General features: G+C 43.9%; 1 protein-coding gene across 1 annotated transcript in view; it reads left to right on the plus strand.

Moving 5' to 3' along the window:
- The window catches only part of brinp1 (bone morphogenetic protein/retinoic acid inducible neural-specific 1), a 72,840-nt gene that overhangs the window by 45,199 nt on the left and 6,994 nt on the right, over positions 1-20,647 (plus strand). The window contains exons 5-6 of the mRNA XM_019881730.1: positions 15,713-15,949; positions 17,808-18,030. Of these exons, the coding sequence (XP_019737289.1) occupies positions 15,713-15,949; positions 17,808-18,030 (460 nt within the window). The remainder of the gene's footprint in view (positions 1-15,712; positions 15,950-17,807; positions 18,031-20,647) is intronic.

A 20,647-nucleotide genomic window follows, 5' to 3' on the forward strand; every position in this document is an offset into this window, starting at 1 on the left:
TTCAATAAGTTTAAAAAAAAAAAAAAAAAAAAGAGTTAGCAATTTCAGGACCATGCTGCACGGTAGAGCGACAATCGCGGCGTTTCTTTCAACACCGAATCTAAATAACTAAGTTTAACGCTCCAGCGGTTTTTGTCTTTGAGGCTCTAAAGCGATATTGCCAGTAATTACGGGGGCCGCCAAATACAATTGAAGTCAACGACGGAGCGCCGTGTAATCCGCGGTCAAGTATGTGAACAGCGTGATTGCTTCTTTTGATTTAGCCGAGTTTACCGAGATGATTACGAGCAGCCGGAGATTCTCAAAAGGCGCGTTTTCTTTGCTTTGACACCCGCCATCGTCCTCTCTCCTTGGAACGGAGAGATTATTTGTCCTCTTAAAAAAAATACATTAAAAAAAATCACAGAGTTGAGTGCTTTTGTCATAGTAAAGATTTAAGTTGCCTCTCGCTCAATGGCATCCGAAGCTTTGCTTCTAAAGTGCCTGCCGTGTTCTTTGTCCGTGTTCTCTACCCGGCTGTTGATGACAGACTTGACGGTCGTGGATTTCAATTGCACGCCACAGTTCAAGTGACAGTTCACGCGCCACCGTTTGGATATTTGCGTTAGGGACGTTGCGAAGAGAAGAAAACAAAAGAAGCGGGGGAAATCCTCGGAATCTGAAAGGCTGTTCTCAAAAATCCTGATACAAAGGGAAAAATGAACCTCATTCCACGGCAATGTACAGTAGATGCAATGTTGGGGGCCGAACATGATATATAAATACCGTATGAATCAAATATGCTACTCCAGGATGTGTACAATTCTACTGATACAACACTGAGGGCAACTCCAAGTGCCCATATTGAATTCAATCGACAGCTACCGTGGATAATGGAAAAGGCTACGTAGCCCTGTTCAAGTGCCAGGTTTTTGCGCTATCAGAAATGAGACCAGTAGAAATCATTTGAAAACTTTTCCCGCCATTATTGTGACCTACAGACTGCAAAACGGAGTTGAAAACAAAAGAGAGGGAGGGGGACTAAAAATAAACAACAGATGAGCGTGTGGGGATGTGACCGTGTTTAGGATCGACCAATCAAATGTAAAATAGGATTCCGCGCACACCTGCCACCATTTAAAGTGCCTTTAACTAATGGACCCCAAATAAAGTTCAGCTGCTTTTCCTGATAGTTCTGTGGTCGCATTTTATAGCACTCACAATGTTATGCAAAGAGCTTGAGAGGGATCTCATCCTCCCGGGCAGGTGTGCAAAAGAATTTACAAGGCGTGAAATGTAGCAATAGCTATCATATAGCAGCGATAGCTCAACAACATGGACGTGCCTCCAAAAATGGATGAAAACATGTGAGAAGGTTCAGGGAGGCCGCCAAGAGGATGCCAGCATCATCGATCGGATGAGCTGCAGGAATTTCAGGCAAGTACTGGCTGTTGAAGTAGCGGACATGTCGTAGCAATCTCCCATCTTCTTCATAGCATCGGGCTATAGGGTCATGTGAGAGGAGGGACGCCTGATCGGACAAAGAAAACGATCCAATCTTGGCTACACTTTTGCAAAAAAACACACTTTGAAATCTCCCAAAACACATGTGAAAATGTGTTTTCGATAAAAAAAAAAAAAAAAAAAAAAAAAAAATGAAACCGTTTCTTTCATGCCCTTACGCCTTTTGTCTAACGGCGGAGCATCGAAAAGAGCCACGGCATCATGCAACCAGCATGAAAGCTGAAAGCACCATTTGCATCTTTTTTTTTTCCCCCAAACTTTCCAGGGAGCATGACAAAAAGTCAGTTTTTTTTTTTTTTCGGGATAATGTTCGACAGCTCAATTTTGCATTTGTCCAGTTTTTGATCACTGTGAGCCCCTGAAAATGGCAATTCATTTTGTCAGGATGATAATCATAAGCAGCAACGATACCAAGTGGGCCTTTATAGTGACGGGTGCTCAAGCCTCAGAATTGCATTTCGCCGAACTGAGCTAGAAAAATCCTCAGATGTACCACACATTTTTAATCCATATTATTTATTGTCGACTACTGTGATCCCGTTTGACAAATACTTTCCGGACTGGAAATGTGGTTGTTGACTTTGACCCGCGGGCAAAAACTAATTTCATGATCTGGAATCTTTTCATTGAATTTGATGAGACTCAAAGCTTGCGAGCGTTCACCTGAAAAGACTTTTTTTTTGGAAAAGGAGCAAAATTCCGCTTTAGGCCTTCTTAATTAGAAGTGGATGGTTTCGCTTTATCAACAAGCATGGCCGTGGTTTTCAAAGCGATGGCACTTTGCGCAGCTCATAAAGAGAGTCCCATTCCCAGCGGAGCACTTTGAAGGTATGCGCCGCGGAAATAATGACATCCACTTATTTAATTCGCCCGTTTAATTGAGTGCTCGTGCAGCAATTAGTCTTCTTTTATCCCGACTATATATATTGTTTGCGTGTCTCGAAGGCAGCCGCCACGTGCACCCCTCGGCAATGTCTTCTCGCGGGGGGGGACGGAAAATCTGCAACTCTTCAACCTTTTCATTTCCTCAGTTCACATGACACCGTTTTGATTTGGCCCGAACGAGACACGTCGTTGAGCCGATCAAAGCTCTTGGAACAGTATTTTACTCTTGTCTTATTATTCTGACCTTACAGAGAGGTTACTGACAATTTTCTTCTGCCCCTTCCGCACCAACCATTTGTGGGACGGACTCGTTTTAATATCGGCTGCGTCAACAAAATGTATTACTTTCAAATGCAACGAAGTCGTACGATGAAATCTATTCTATTATGCAAGTCACCTGCCCAACACCGGTCGGGTCCAATATGTATGAGGCCACACCGTGAAAGAAAGCGTCGGAATAGATTTCCACATTTGCCACCAAGTATGTCAGAAGGGCTTTGACAGAAATACCAAAAGTGTGCGCGTGCATAATGAACACGTTGAAAGAAAGGTTACAAGCCTTCACTTGGACAGCGCTAAGTGCAATTTGGAAAAGAAGTTGATAAATCAAACTGAAAGTGAGAGATGCTTTATTTCTTTGGCAAGAATTCAAAGATACAAGTGGAAGCGGTGGCCATCTGGACTAACTTTTGAACCCCCTAAAGCGGTTTCACTGCTTTTTTTTTTTTTTTACCTTCCTTTGAGGAAAAATGAGTTGCTGGACTTTATAGTTAATGCTTTTCCCCGAGAAAAGCTCTCAAAGGCATCATCTTCCTTTTTTGATGCCATAAGGGAAAGGAAAGTATCCAAAGAAAAACTATTGACACGGTGCTTGCTCTGAGCACCATGACCACCCTTTCAATACCTTTCAGTGCATCCCAATTTCATTTATGCATAATATGGAGGGATAAGAAATAATATGAGTTTTCATTGCGCTTGAATTTGAAATGCGCCATTTGGACACATATCGAGCCACACCTACTAACAGGCTGCCGATCGTGGCATCGTTTCAAGCGTCGTTTCCTCACGCTGCAAAACAAAGCAACTAAAACTTGTCAAAAATTTTGATGCGGTTACCCTCATGACCATTTAAGCCAATCACAAACCCATATGTCTCTACTACATCCCAAACACATAACTTGTCCATACGTCCTCAAACATACCTGCACCTGTTGATATATGTAATAAATGTTGAAGCTGAAACCAGAAATTTCAAGATGTCTGCTTTTACAAATGAGCTCTTTAGTTGTCCTCGTTTGGGTTGTGGGTGAGCTGGACACCACCTCTCACCCAAAATCAGATTTCATAAGCTCCAACTCACCTTCAAACCCTCCGGGGGAAACCTAAGAAGAGGATAAGCGGTATAGAAAATGGATACAAAACAAAGCGAAATACCAGGAGTTGCCCTAAAGCTTTGTTCTCATAAGAAGAGGAAGAGGTTGCTTGGAGCAGATGAACGGAGAGTTGGCAAGGTTTTCTAACAAACTATAAAATATAGATAAATGTACTGTACTTGAGCTGGCTTGTGTCCACAAACAGAAACATTCTTTCCAGTTACTTGGGAGGAAAAAAAATAAACTTGGGCAAAGTGCCAGTCATTATCCTGCCACTCATTTTCCTTTTCTTATCCATCCATCCATCCGTCCGTCCACCAATCTATCCATCTATCTATGTGGCTAACTAGATGGCTAGCTAGATAGCTAATCTATCTAAAATAGCTAGCTAGCTAGCTATAACATATAGAGGCAATTATTACCTGCAGGTTTTTGCTGTTAATGGCAGGGCTCAGTCCTCATTCCCCTCAAATAGTGGCCGTTACCGTCGTAACATTCTTGTGATCCATGCATTTTCGGGGGGCACAGGAAGTCATTATTTTGCAAACGCTCTGAGTAAATATCATCTTTTTGGGGTCATGAGGTTAGACTCAGAGCAGCAACGGTCGTCCCAAAGGTTAGCCATCTTGTGGTCATGGCCTCACACCGTGAACTTGGGACGTTGGATTGTGGGAGACGAATAAACAAGACTTTCAGTGGCCCTTCAGTGAGCCCTTTAACCCCTGACTGCTACACCGAGCTGGAGGGCAGAACAGTTTGTGTTCGTGTGTGATTCTGATGATTATGGGCATATTTTGGTCACGCTGCCAGTTGAATTCCTTATTGAATGACTGTAGAGACCAGCATGTGGACTGGATAATACAATTATGAAAACACACAGCACACAAATAATCAGAATTGAAATGTGAACATCAAGGTTGGCATTACCCTGTGCTTTTATAAACGGACCCTCAAAAGTGACATTTTCATTTTCCGGACCACAATGTTATGCTTTGAGGATTCGGACATGAAAAACACACACTGCAATTTCTTCTCTTGTACATATTGTTCGGAACACACATTCATCATATCATTATACAGAAAACGTGTGCATAAAACGGCGTGAAAGGATTGTGAGTGCTTTGAAAAGGTAGGCCATCATAATGAAATCTTGAAATCTGAACAAAGGATTGCATTAGTTTATGTAAATATACCTTTTCAGTGCCTTTCAATGTTTTTTTTTAGCCTTTTTAGTTTTATTGAAGGAACAGAGATGACAACTGTAAATTTTTTTTTTTAAATGAATATCCACTGTCAGACCCGAGATTGGTTTATTAGAGCCAAATGGCTTGAGTGGAAGTCACATAATATGTACCACGCCAATGCCATCACCGAACATTCACGCGGCATACAAGGTCAAGTTGAAGATGCAAATGAAACAGGCGGAAGAAAATGACTTTTTAGTTCACCCCGGAGACATTTCAGACGAACATCATATACAAAGCTTTGCAATATTCAAAAGGAAATGTGTTTTTCTCTCACCCTGGTGGTCCCCGTGGTCTTTTGTCAGCAGGCTAGGCTGCGAGCCACTGATAACACAATGCGGATATGACACTCCCTGGATGTGCCTCCTGCTTGCACTTAGATATAGATGACAATATGGTCTTGGACTTCAACATCAACGAAGCCGCCTATCAAAGCCAAAACACTGTCCTCGTACTTCCCTCTACAGATTTAAAATAGCTGGCATATTAAACCAACAGCTTGTGTTTCCCTTTTTTTTTCCCCCGATAAATCATCCAAATTAAGGATGGCACTGCATGTGTGTCTTTTTTTTTTTTCTTCACAATACATTTCACACGGCTTTGATCAATCAAGCCCGAGACTTTTATTAGTGTCAACTTAACGTGGCCGCTGAAAACTTTTCTTTCGTATTTGGGCTTGTTCGACATTCAGTAACGACAACGCAGGCGGTCATTAGAGCATGTTATTATGCGGGAACTATTTTGAGAACTTAGTGCTGTATCGCTATAGGTCACAAGAATGAAGCAGCGGTTCTCCACGGCTCTGATGATCACTCCGCCACAGCAAACCGACTATAAATACCGCCAATGTGATTTACTTCCATTCATACTTTTTAGAAGTGCACAAACTTTTTTTTTTTTAGCCCAGAAATTCAGTTTAGAAAAATAATGTCATGAAAAAATATTTTCAGGGCAAAACGTAATTTTACCTTAATAAAATTGGAACAAGTAGAAAGAGTCCTCTCTTAACTAAAATGGTTGATTTTTTTTAGGTTTTTTTTTTTTTTTTTGTCAGGCAACCAAACTCGCATTCAATTGAAACCTGGCAAGATGAAGTCATCAATCTAACTGCTTGTCAAGGTTCAATTTACAATGGGACAAACACATTTTGCCAGGGCCTTTCTCAAATCAAAACAAAATTAAAGAAAATGACCTTCCAGTTACATCGCATTGTGGACACAAGAGTGAGGTCGCACTTGCACACAAAACGACAGCCTGCAGTTGGCAAGAGTGAGCCAGGAGGAGAAGATTGATGGCCGTGCCGGCCCGAATGGAAACGTACCCTTGATTGACCACTTCCAATTGAAGGCCGACCCGCGGGTCAGTCGGAGAAGATTTCATCAGGTACAGCAGGGAGGGATTTTTGCCGTGTTTGAGCACAAACCGTGTGCAGCCATCCATCTTGAAAATGATCCCGTTTTTATCAGTTCTCCGGGCAAAGGGTCGCATGTTTTAATAAAGGAAATCGATGAGCCGCTTCGGTTTCACGGAGCACTCCGCGGGATGCTTGGGTACCTCTCAAGATTTACTGTATGCGATAAGTTGTGGAAGAAATAAGACGATCCTGTGCGATTGGTGGCGTGAAATGAAAAATTCAAACACGAGACAACGATTTGCTAATGATTTCCCGCAAAGGCTGGTGTGAGCCTCCGCATCAATTTTCTCAACACGTCTGTTGTAAAAGAAGAAGGGAAATTAATTTTTATGTGTGTGTTTGTTGTAACGTTTGCGGCATTCTTCCTCACAAAAAAAAAAAAAAAGGAGGGACGGCGACGGCGCAATGAGTATCTAATTCATCACGCCGCTCACGACTAGCCTACAGGGCCACTTTAATTTATTTTCACTTCACCACTTGGAAAACTGTTGGCTCAGGCTATTGGAACATATTCATAAATCTTAGGTGATAGGCTCGTGGCTCTTTCCGAGATAGACTCTTGAGAAAATGCCGAGGAGAGACCGGTGAGAGAAAGCATGTGTCAAGGAAGACAAACTACTCGGCTTTTGTTTTGCTTGTAATTTATGACGGCCTTATTGACAATGATTGGGTCCTTGTCGGCTAATGGCTCCTTACCTTTGATTGTGTTGACTTTTTCGAACCGGGGCATCACCCCGTGGACGAGCGAGCAGCTCATCTGCTTAGGTCCTGTTTTCGAATGTGGCTCAGACCTTCTTGTTTGGGGCTAATTTGTTCACCTCTTGCTTGGGTTTTTCTCCCACATGACTTGAAGACTTGAAATGAGCTTTTTGTGTGTGACTGAATGGTTATAATAATCATATGAATGTTTTCTTTTTTTTTAATTCAGGGAACATCACGGGAATGAAGCGCATTTTCAGATTAAATGATTTCACTTTTGACATTTTTACAGTATGTTTTTACAATTGCGGTGGAGATGATTTAATGTGTCAGCTAAATGCCGGATCGCTGTCCTATCGTCGGCAAAATATCACGATTGCCATCTTGCAATTTGCGGACAGCGCGATGTTAAAATGATAAATGAGATTTCTTTCTCGCTAGCAGAGCAGAAGATTTGTAAACAATTAAAACCCCGACTGCTAAGCTAGACGCAAATTCCATCTGAGCTTCAATAGAATCGTTTTACCTTTTGGTCTCTCGAGAAATTTAAATTCCTTTCCAGCTAATATTGCGAACGCTTCTGGAGTGTCAATCTGGAGTCGGGAGGAACAAACAAAGAGCGCATTAATGTGCCACGGCAAATGATTATTGCGATCCCAGTTGCAGGGAAGCGGAAAACATTTTGACACCAATTGAACTCGTGAAATATTTCTCCCAGTGAAATACACTGAAGTAAGCCAATGTTTTGTTTTGTTTTTTTTTCATACGAGAAAACTCTACCAAGGCCGAGCACCAAATTGTACTGACTTGAATTAGCCAAAATGTTAACAGAAATGTCTGCACCTTCAACTCCACCTTCACTCCAAGACCTTTATTGGCCTTTGGATTTGTTCGCAAATGTCATTCTAAGTGATGCGTTCACTGGCGGCATGGATTTTACAATTTTGCCCTCTTCTGATTTTTCTTTTTGCTGATCACCAAAAAGCGAATCAAGTTCATTACCTTACAGGCACTCATTATGTCATATGAGAAGTCGTTTTGATTTAAATGGACAGAACAGACATGATAGATTATATGCAGCCTCCCCAAAAAAAATTTTTTTTTGTTTTTTGTTTTTTTTTTGCCCTGTGATCCTCAGGCCTGTCAGCACGGCCAAATTAGCAAATCTACTTCTTTTATGAACTGCCATTTGTGCATCACAGTCCGTGATTTAGCAACTACTGTGAGCGCGTCTCGACGTACAAAATGATTTTTGCGCCGGAGATCATCTAATGTTGAGTTCCTCCAATAAATGTCTGCAGCCAACGTAAGCGTTTGATCTGCCAGCCTAATCTTGACACTTTGAGTGCAGCAGTCGTCGCTTTAAGAGGCGCCACGGAAAAACGTCAAAGCTTGTCATCGGACGGGATACCACCCCCCGCTCACCAACCCCGCTCTCGGGAGTCCTTGTAAAACGTGTGATTTCTGCGAGACCTCTGACGAGGGACTGCCTGTTTGTGTGCGCTGACATGGATGCGCGTGAGGAGCTGCATCGGCGACAGCTGTGCGGGGACACGTGGCGACGACGCCAAGGAACAGCTTGAACTGGGACAGTGAGGTCAGGTCCACGAGACGCATTGACCAGCAAGCGGCATGAACTCCATTTTCCGATCCGCTTTATCCTCACAAGGGTTTCGGGGGGTGCTGGAGCCTCTTTGGGCAGTAGGGGGCGTATACCCTGCCCTGCCCGCCAATCGCCGGGCACACATTGACGAACAACTAGTCACGCTCACAATCACACCTAGCGACAATGTCGAGTGTTCCACTAGCCTGCTGTGCATGTTTTTGGAATGTGGGAGGAAAGCCGAGTACCCGGAGAAAACCCACGCAGGCAACATGCAAACTGCACACGGGAAGGAAATGTCTTCTTTTTTCTTATGCTACGGAATCATTCTTTCTTTTTTGTTATCACACCATTTTTTTTCCTTCTTCCCCCTTCAGTAAAGGTTTATTTTGTTGCAGCATAACATTGCTTTTCCAGTGGCGACTTCATCATATTTGTAGAGTATCATAGACTCACATTAAATACGGACAGAATTCTAATACCGGCACTTGCTCCAGTAATGACTCAATTTTTGATGATTTAATGCGTCAGCTAAATGCCGGATCGCTGTCCTATCGTCGGCAAAATATCACGATTGCCATCTTGCAATTTGCGGACAGCGCGATGTTAAAATGATAAATGAGATTTCTTTCTCGCTAGCAGAGCAGAAGATTTGTAAACAATTAAAACCCCGACTGCTAAGCTAGACGCAAATTCCATCTGAGCTTCAATAGAATCGTTTTACCTTTTGGTCTCTCGAGAAATTTAAATTCCTTTCCAGCTAATATTGCGAACGCTTCTGGAGTGTCAATCTGGAGTCGGGAGGAACAAACAAAGAGCGCATTAATGTGCCACGGCAAATGATTATTGCGATCCCAGTTGCAGGGAAGCGGAAAACATTTTGACACCAATTGAACTCGTGAAATATTTCTCCCAGTGAAATACACTGAAGTAAGCCAATGTTTTGTTTTGTTTTTTTTTCATACGAGAAAACTCTACCAAGGCCGAGCACCAAATTGTACTGACTTGAATTAGCCAAAATGTTAACAGAAATGTCTGCACCTTCAACTCCACCTTCACTCCAAGACCTTTATTGGCCTTTGGATTTGTTCGCAAATGTCATTCTAAGTGATGCGTTCACTGGCGGCATGGATTTTACAATTTTGCCCTCTTCTGATTTTTCTTTTTGCTGATCACCAAAAAGCGAATCAAGTTCATTACCTTACAGGCACTCATTATGTCATATGAGAAGTCGTTTTGATTTAAATGGACAGAACAGACATGATAGATTATATGCAGCCTCCCCAAAAAAAATTTTTTTTTGTTTTTTGTTTTTTTTTTGCCCTGTGATCCTCAGGCCTGTCAGCACGGCCAAATTAGCAAATCTACTTCTTTTATGAACTGCCATTTGTGCATCACAGTCCGTGATTTAGCAACTACTGTGAGCGCGTCTCGACGTACAAAATGATTTTTGCGCCGGAGATCATCTAATGTTGAGTTCCTCCAATAAATGTCTGCAGCCAACGTAAGCGTTTGATCTGCCAGCCTAATCTTGACACTTTGAGTGCAGCAGTCGTCGCTTTAAGAGGCGCCACGGAAAAACGTCAAAGCTTGTCATCGGACGGGATACCACCCCCCGCTCACCAACCCCGCTCTCGGGAGTCCTTGTAAAACGTGTGATTTCTGCGAGACCTCTGACGAGGGACTGCCTGTTTGTGTGCGCTGACATGGATGCGCGTGAGGAGCTGCATCGGCGACAGCTGTGCGGGGACACGTGGCGACGACGCCAAGGAACAGCTTGAACTGGGACAGTGAGGTCAGGTCCACGAGACGCATTGACCAGCAAGCGGCATGAACTCCATTTTCCGATCCGCTTTATCCTCACAAGGGTTTCGGGGGGTGCTGGAGCCTCTTTGGGCAGTAGGGGGCGTATACCCTGCCCTGCCCGCCAATCGCCGGGCACACATTGACGAACAACTAGTCACGCTCACAATCACACCTAGCGACAATGTCGAGTGTTCCACTAGCCTGCTGTGCATGTTTTTGGAATGTGGGAGGAAAGCCGAGTACCCGGAGAAAACCCACGCAGGCAACATGCAAACTGCACACGGGAAGGAAATGTCTTCTTTTTTCTTATGCTACGGAATCATTCTTTCTTTTTTGTTATCACACCATTTTTTTTCCTTCTTCCCCCTTCAGTCAAGGTTTATTTTGTTGCAGCATAACATTGCTTTTCCAGTGGCGACTTCATCATATTTGTAGTATCATAGTTACTCACATTAAATACGGACAGAATTCTAATACCGGCACTTGCTCCAGTAATGACTCAATTTATGCCATTGTTTCCCTTAATTTTTTTTTTTTCATAATTCCAATCTTAATTTTGTTAAATTGTCCATTTATTTTTCGGTAATGCCTAGCACAACGACTTTGTCCTTGTAATGCGGTCTTAATATGCCTTTTTATGGCGCGCTGATGTTGTTGTGTTGCTTGAGAGAAAAATGACAGCGACTTCTATTGCCAGCTGAGATGGCGCGCGGAGAATAAGGACGAGAGGCGCCCTCACTATTTCACGTTTACTGCGCGCCTGTGTGACTCGCGTCTCGGCTGCGCAGAGAGCTCATCCCGCACCTCAGACAGGCCTGCCCTCCTCCATCTCACAATTGCTTTAACAAGCAATTTCGGCTAACTCCCAACTATGTTGGAGAGTGCCTCCGTTGTGCGTGCCTGTGCGTTTATAAGGGTGGGAAAGGGGTAATCAGGAGTTTTCTGCACGTTGGATGGAGTTCATATCCCGTATTCCTGTTCCACATACCACAGGGTGATGTTCCCCCAACAATACCCACATTGTTAACGGAGTTATGATCAGTTGCTTTCCTCAAAATAGGCCAAGGATCAACAATTATAGACCTCCTGCACACACTGTTTCTTGTCTTGCTGAAATCGGCCCATTTAGTGTTCAGCCCGGCATGCGGTGCTTGTGTTTTACCAAACACAAATACCACCGTGTCAACGACTATATAGTTTTTTTTTTTTTTTTTAACAAAAAGGCAAACAAGTCCAAGGAAGAATGAAAAATCAATGAAGTCGAACAAACAAGGTTCAAAGTAATAAAAAAAAAAAAATACCCCCCCCCCAAAAAAAAAAAAAAAAAAAAGAGTCAACAAAATCTATACAGCAGATTGCAGTGCCGGTCCAGTTCTTACTCTCTCAAATTGAGATTGTGAGGGTCGATAACGTTCCCATTTGACAACACAAGGTGCTTGCTGAGAGCATTTATGATCATCTGCGTTAATCTGCTGGGCATACTTTCTGAACCGTTTGCATGCTTAAATGCTGAGACGGTGAAAGTTTTCCAAAAGTGCTATTCGGAGCTCCGATGGCACTCGTCGAGAGTCTCACGGAATAGAAATGACAAGTGGATAAATAGCGGCTTTGGCTGCACGGATGTGTGCAAAAATGGGCCGACACAGCAAATCTCCCGATGATATGCCCCCTCCGGTTCAAGCCTTCACAGACACACCGGCGTGTGCATTCTCCAACCTCGAGAAATACAAGAAGCAGTAAACCACAGTGGAGGTCTTGGGGGTTTGATCACGATAACCTCCAATCTTCTTTTAATGTCCCCCACTCCACTCTCCGCCCCCCCTTCCTATCCTAACCTTCCCATTCAAGTAAATGCACTCGATTGCGTCAGCGGATTAAGTCATGATTATTTTGCAAAATTGCGGGCCGTACAATGGTCAATTAATCTGTAATGAAACGCTGATTTATGAGGCGAAGCGTGGCATTGCAATAAGCGGGCGACCGCTTACTGCAGTTACAAGATGTGCCCAGCGCGCCGCCCCCCCGCCCATCTTTCATCAGAAGAGTGCACGCCACAAGGAGACGTGATAGAAAAGGAAAAGTGACCGTGGAGTTCATGGCCATTGTCATCATTCAGTGGATAGAATTAAGCCTCTTCATCGACTTCAATGCTATTTACAGCGGCGGCTCGAAGGTCAAAAGTTTCCTGTTGGAAATAATACAAATTAAAGCTGCACAAGGCGACGACTAAACAATCGAGCCCCCACAAATCCTGGAAAAGCTACACATACATTTAATGGCATAGGCAAAAAAAAAAAAATAATAATTTTTTTCATCTGGTCGTTTCAAAGGTCAATCAGAATGCGCTCAATTGGCTCGGACTTGAGCGGTTCTCATTTTGAAAACGCTTTGCAATGAAAGCATTAACATTGCACTTTCCTAGAAGGAACACAAAAACTTTCCCCATTTTCTTTTATAGCTCTTGTCCTCATTGCAAGTAATTTCTGTCTAAGTGATTGCGGGTATTCTTTTTACAAGGATATTATTGTTTTGTTTTTCCTTTGACGGTACAGTGACGATAAAGGCGATTGCGATGGTGACAAACGTGTAAGCCTGATGCCGCAGCAACAAAGGGCTGCCGAGGGATTCTCATAGCGGGAGGCGAGGACAAGACATCACGTTTCCAGTACCTGAGTCGATGCGCAGTGATTTAGTGCGGTTGGGGAGAGTGCGAGAGGTGAAGGAACAGGAGTGAGTGATGGAGTGTACCAGAGGTGCGTGGCGGGAGCAAAAGTGAGCGTAATGAAGTCGGACAGAGGTGCAAAGAGGAGAGACAAAGTCGGCGGGCAGAAAAGAGCGGACAGCGGCTGAAGTGACGGATGTTGACGCGATGCTCGGCGCTTTGTGAAGTATGGTCGGAGGAAGGAGAATTGTAGGCACTCTGTGTTATTGTGCAGCGGGCCCCGCTGGCACCCGGCTCCTCCAGTGCGTTGATCCGTGAACTTGCCATCTGGATTGTCCCACAAATCACATTAAAGTTTCAAGTCCAGGAATACATCAAGCTAAATGAATATTGGATCCGGGGGCCACAGACAGGCCTGATGAGACAGAAAAAGGCCCGCGCAATCCGACTCTTTTGTGGTCACACCTTGAGCCATCCATCCACTTTGCCCCTTCCAGAACCCCCAGCCCCCACCCCCCACCCCCCACTTTCATCTGGCTGACCGGCAACGATCATTGTGCGGTTGTGGGAAGCGGCTTTTACTGTATCAAGAGCAAACGAAACCAATTACATTAGAATCTCATTCCCAGAATGTTAATTGTTCAGCTCAGCAAATACAATGTGCTGTGTATAGTTGCATGCCAAATATTGTTGAATATCCATCCAGCCATCCATTTTCTCACGAGGGTTGCAGGCATGCCGGCGCCTATCCCAAGCGGTGCCTCCACACAGGAAGGCCGGAGCCGGAATCGAACCCTGCACCTCTGCCACTGTGAGGCGGACGTGCTAACCAGTCATCCACCGTGCCGTCTTGTTGTTGTATTTAAAAACATTAATTCGTTATATTTTCAGTGGAACAGTTTCTTTCCCCCCATAAACATTTGCCGGTGAAAATAAGTTGCTTTAATTGAAATGTGCACACGACGTAGAGACCCTTTGACAGTTCATCAGCAAGTTATTCATTTGTACAGTGTGCAATAATGCCCTTGCTTTCCATTCTCATTTCAGCTACATTACATTGATTCAGCATAAATTGATTAAAGTTTTCACCTTTGGGTGAAAATAATGCGTGAGTGGAAAATGGAGAAAAGAAACGTAATTCGATATGATCTGATGATGTGGTTCCTGCGTGCGCATTTTCTGCTGAGGCAATGTTTGTGCTCAAGTAAGACAGATTTAAAAAATATATAAATATACATTGCTTTCCCAATGTTCCATACAAAAAGGGCAAGAAAAAAAAAAACTATTTAGTTCTTTTCCAGTCCACTGGCTTGTAGAGCTGAGGATTTATTTTTCAGCCCCTGGATTGAAGAAAAGGGCTTTACTGCCGCACAACTTTCATTTCTATGAGATCTCCTGAGAAATATCAATTGGCCTAGAGTCCAGAAATGATACGCTGTGAGACAGTAAGATGGGTCGAAATGCACTTCTGCTTCTATTTGTTAGCCTTTAGTTGATATACCAAACTCGAATGACACTTCATGGATGAGCACTTTCACAGTATGAGAGGGAATAAATTGCAGTCATACTTTATTACAGCACTGTAGTCGTATATTAGTCTGCCTATATATATTTCAAAAGATAAGGTGAATATAAAGGCGCAGCTCTTTTGGAAGAACAAATAATGATAAATAACTATCTATACACCTGAAATATAATCAGGATATTTTGTCACCAATCACAATAAAGCCAATGAGCATAAAGCAATATGAAAAAAAAAATACACACACACGCACACACATATACACATTTGACACAACGGTAGCATACACAGGCTGAAGAAAATGGTCCCAGGATTGACCCTTGAGGGACTCCATATGTCATGGCTTTTCAGTCTCACCGACGTTTGTGCAGATTTGCAAAAGTCATAATTCATGAGAAATCCGAATTATTTTGATGTAAAATCCTGAAGAGAGAAAAAGCTGGTGTTTATTGCTTCTTGTATTGACTTGGATTGCACTGTGAAAAAAAACAAATGGCGACTCTTTGGTTGGATAATTGTGTGAAGCGCACACACACACACTCGCACAAATAAAGGCCCAAAAAACTCATACAAGGTCGCAACGATTGTGTGCTAAATAAGCCGCCAGTACACTCGACGGGAGACATCAATCACAAGTGAAGGCTGTCATGCTGAGAGCAAGTCGGCACAAAAGTGACAGCTCATGTCGAACACTGGAAGGCTTTGAAGCACATCCTTTAGACAAATAACGGAGTACCCCGAACACAAAGCAACACTGAAAGGACGCTCTGCCATTTGTTTCCCCACATGCAAAACCCTTTATAGGTCAATCACTGAATTATTTTAAAGTTCTCCTTGACATTTTTCAGGAAAAAAAAAGAAAACAGTCTGTCAAATTCATTTGTGAACTCTTGATACTGTACATGAAAGCTCCAATCCCATACTTTGCCACCTGGAACACCGAAGACACTTTTTTTAATGTCGACCTCAAGCTTTAATGGACGTACGTTGGTGTTTTTCAGGTCTTCAGGTCATTTTCCCCGAGTATTTGCAGGAGAAGTTCGTCCAGTCGGCTCTGAGCTACATCATGTGTAACGGCGAAGGGGAGTACCTGTGTCGCAACAACCAGTGCATTTGCCAGTGTTCGGAGGAGTACCCCCAGTGCAACTGTCCCATCACCGACATCCAAATCATGGAGAACACCATGCTGGGCATGGCCGAGTCATGGCTATCCTCCTACAAAGATTTTGAGAACTCCGGTGAGTAGTCAAGTTTTGTTTTGCAGTTCACATCTACTGGACCCAAATCATCATTTCAATTGACTTAGTTTGGCAATTGATTTGGCTGATTTTCAAAATCGGTTGGATTACAGTTTCTGTTGTGCTTACATGAGCTAATATTTGAATTTGTGCTGTTGAGCAACAGCCGCAACAGACCCTGACATCGAGGAAACAGAAAAATAGATCCAAGACTTTGTGAGTTTGTGAAAAGGAAACCACTGCCTACCTTAGTAGAAGATCTGACGCGGAGGCAGGGGACACAACTATCGTACGTACGTACGTGGACCGTTTTAAAATGCTTCTCCTGGTGCACCAGATTCCCATTCTTTGCCAGTGCCATCGGTGAAAAATAATAATAAAAGATATTTGGCAACTTCCTGTGAGGCAGATCGTGTGCTACCAAAGGTGACTTGCTTTGATATGACATCAGGATTAAATGAATGCTCGGTGGCGTTTATTTAAGAGTTGATATGTGCGATGAGCGTGAAGTGCTATCGTGACGTTATTTTGCTTTGCGTATGGTTGTTAGCTACTTTCATGGAGAATGAGGTCGGTCATTACTAGCAAAAGAGACAGGATGCAGAGTTGTAAAGAGGAGAAACTGCAAAGAGCAAATACGGCGAATGCCTCTGACGAGCATGGCAGCTGTTGTCAAACTTAGACGAAACACGACCCGCCTCTCTAGCACAAAAAATACGATTGTTTACAGGTACTCAAGCATGCAAATAACCATGTGCAATGAATAACACGCGGCATCACCAAGTCATTATTATCCGAGCACATCTGTTCTCGTCAATATCCACTTTTTTCCCCGCACACAAATGAAGCACTTCAGGGAAAGCGCGCCATCATTTTTGGACGTGAGTGTTTTCGGTTTTGATCAACCGTCATGACATTTTCGTACTTTTCCAGGAATTTGGATGAAGGCGCAGATCCATTTGTTTCCCTCGCAGACACGGCGCGGCAGCTGCCGACCCGGCGGGAGAGAGTTGACACGCTAATGGTCTTTTTAGGGCATTGGATTCAGACGACTCTTAATAATCGTGAGCCGACATCCCCACGGCGGCTCTTCGAGCAAAAGGTTGAGGGTGGCGTGTGACATCTGTGAACGGTGGGTGGAGGAGCAACAGTGGAGGAGGAGGAGAAGGACTCTGCTGTCTGAAGCAAACGAGCAAAGCACATCTGACAAATCTCGGGAGGACCGGCCGAAAACTCAGAGAAATGTCTCCGCCGAGGCTGGGGGGGAAAGAAAAAAAAAGCAATACTTCAAGACGACTGTCTTGGAAGGGGAGTCGAGTGCGGAGCGTATCGCCATTTTATAAATTGGCCTTTGGATCCCTTCAGCTTGCGAGATTATCATAGTTTACTGAAGGTCAACGTTGGCTTTTTTATTTAACGTTACATGTGAAACTATGTAGCTTGGACGTGGGACAAAAAAAAAAAAATAGCCGATTGTCTTTCTGTGTGTACCCCTCCTCACTCCACCCGTGACGTGTCCGCTGCATGAGCCACATGCACGGATGCACCTTCGGTGAGGCTTAAAAATGGAAGGTGAAAAGTGGGCTTGCGGTTTATTTGAACTAAAGTCTTCTCACGGGCGTTTTACGAAGTCACCCGGGACCTATTTTAAATTTCGAAAGCAAATGCATAATGTCTCTTTGAGCAAAAATGGCCGACACTCCTAAGTCAGGGTACCGTTGTGTTGTGGTTGATTTCTTGTGGGGAATTTGACTCACAAAATCGATCACACCGTCAAACGTGTGTTTCCCCGCTTAGTCCACCGCGACAAACTAACGTTTTTTTTTCCCCCCCTGCCGCTCTGTGCTTGCTTTGTCAGATGAATTCAAGTCCTTCCTGAAGAGGTTGCCCTCCACCCACTTCCTGCCCATCAACAGCGTGCACTTGCTGTGGGGCAGCGACTGGGACCTGCAGGCTCGCTACAGGCTGCTCCAGAGCTCCCTCGAGGTCCAGCGGCTCAAGATCCAGCGCACTGCCCGCAAGCTCTTTGGCCTGAGCATCCGCTGTCACCACAATCCCAACCACCAGATGCCCAGGGAGAGGTGGGTAGAAATACAACCCTGACACAACACGCTCAACTTCTCATGCTCCGAAAACCCAAGGTACGCTGTGATGAGACGGTCAACTTTTTTGGGGGGGGGAGGAAAAATCTCCACTTTTTATTTTGATCGCCGCTACTCCGAGCGCGCACGCTCTAAAAGGACGCCATCCATTATGGATACCAAGTTATGACTGCGTTGTTCGGCTCCATCACGTCGACTTAGCGCTGAGGGTTGCACATGCCTACCTCACTCGTGTAGTTCCACCACGTCGCCGTCTATAAAAGCAAATGCAGCTCTGGGAGTGTTGTCGAAAGGTCAGTGCACACATCATCCACCACCTCCCTGCGCTTGCAGCGACGCGGGTGCGCCAGCGCCTCGGATGACAGCAAATAACCTGAAATATGAAACGGTGTTCTCCCGACGACGGCGTCACCACACAAGTTGAAAGTGGTGAAATATTCATTTCGAATGAGCACTTAAAGACTGTCACGGGTACCTCGACTGCTCGAAACAGTTGGCTCGTCAAGTGTTATCCGAGATAGCGAGCGCCTCCCCGTCATCCAGCTTGTTTCAAGAAGATTCCGTCGTTTGATGAGTTTACACACATCCAGCGGAAACAGTTTGAATCAAAATTGTATAGAGAGAGCGAGAGAGAGATACTTGCCTCTTCTCTTGGAATTCCCTAAACAGCTGATAAGTGGACGAGAGAATTGGAGCAAAGCTGAAGAGCCTGACAGCGGTTCCAAGGTGTGCGCCCAACACCGCCGCAGCACCTCTGCGGGGAGGCCTTGTAACATGCCTTCTACATGTAAGCCAGGCGGCAGCTGCTGACGATGACGATGTGAAAGCATCTCGCCAGGCCGACAACTGGCACCACAGGGCCGATCTCCAGCGCGGGAACGCCGCCATTCATACGTCAGAACCCGCAATGGGGCTGGATGTTTGTCATCCAGCCACCATTGTGGTTTGCATGCTCTCACGCTCGGCGCGTCGCTGTGAGAATTATGTCCACCGGTGCCTCCCTGCAGATTCCTTCACAATCCTCCGAGCTCCTGAAATGTGGAACCACCACCGGTGATCATCCATCTCTTGCCGCAACACGAATTGACGAATTGAATTCTTTTTCTGGATATTTGTTTGGCCTTCAAACTGTCACGCTCATACGGCTGCTTGCTGACCAGTCTGGGCTGCATTAGCGTCCGTTCGACAGTGGCGGCTCTCTCTCCCTTTTAAATTGTTTTTAATTTGCCGCAGTAAGCCTTCAAAACGCACCATTTCACAATTGTTTTGTTCTTCTGGCCACAAACTAATTGAGAGGAAATCAATAGCACCTCCGCTGCTTACATCCAAGTCGGGTATTCTCATTTGTCTCAGCAGACACCGTCCATTGGACATCAACAATTCCAAATAATCAAACAAACTGTTATTGATCAATTCATCAATTATTATTATTATTATTATTATTATTATTATTATGCACATCCATAATTTGTCCCCGGTCAGTCGTATCACTTCTGCTTTCGACCGGCATGCCGTTCATTGGACAACAACAATTCCAAACAATCAAACAAACTGTTATTGATCTATTCATCAATTATTATTATTATGCACATCCATAATTTGTCGCCGGTCAGTCGTATCACTTCTGCTTTCGACCGGCATGAACATTTGCTCTATAGGGTTTAAACTATGAATAGCTACCTGGTCTCATTACTCGCAAGTCATTCATCTCCACATTTGCGTTACTTATTCATGTTCCAAATTTGACATGTATGCAAATGGAATGAACCCTGCATAGAATTAGAATATATTCATTAAGTGATAATGACTGAGTCCTTTAATTGCGATGACACTGTTGCTCAGTTGGCACGTAGAGGTCACCCCTTCCTGAGACGAATACATATTGAAAATCATCATTGACTTAAAAATGGCTTCGATAACCTTACACTTGACACTCCTGTTATGTTTGTTTCTTTGGAATGGCCAAAAATGTTCATGGGGATATACGGTGCATCGAATTATAAGGTGCACTGTCGCCTTTTGAGAAAATGGAATGCTTTAAAGTGCGCCTCATAGTGCAGAAAATGCGCTCCTTGCCATCAACTTTCCTCAATAAGCCATGACTCAACAATTGAAACAAAAATATACCCACACACAATTAATCCGTTATGTTTAAAATAATCACTTTAAATTGATGATGTTTTTTTTTTTTTTTTTTTTTTCCTGCTGATTCAAGTCAGCTCTCTTTGGGAGGAATTCATGACGCATTTAATCCGAGCTCATTTAACTTTGAAGCCCCACGCCGACGCGGAGTATTCTCAGCGGGGAAAAAAAAAAAAAAGTCGATTCCACTTGATTGTTTTTTGATTTCCGACGACAAATCTAAGCGAGGTAGACGACGCGGTGAAAACAATTTATCCAAGCGTTCCAACCTAATCATGAGATGAAATGATTTCAAAATTAAAGAAAAAAAAAGTTTCTGTGCCTTTCATATGTCCAATTCATTAATGTGTGTCAGTTCCCGTGGGGTGTTCAGCTTTGAAATAAAGCTTTTCATTTATGTAAATTACAGACTGTTAAACTGATGATGGTCTTTCAAATCATAATCACCCCCCCC

This window comes from Hippocampus comes, unplaced genomic scaffold (assembly GCF_001891065.2).
Source record: "Hippocampus comes isolate QL1 unplaced genomic scaffold, H_comes_QL1_v1.1 scaffold523, whole genome shotgun sequence".
NCBI classification, from domain to species: Eukaryota; Metazoa; Chordata; class Actinopteri; order Syngnathiformes; family Syngnathidae; genus Hippocampus; species Hippocampus comes.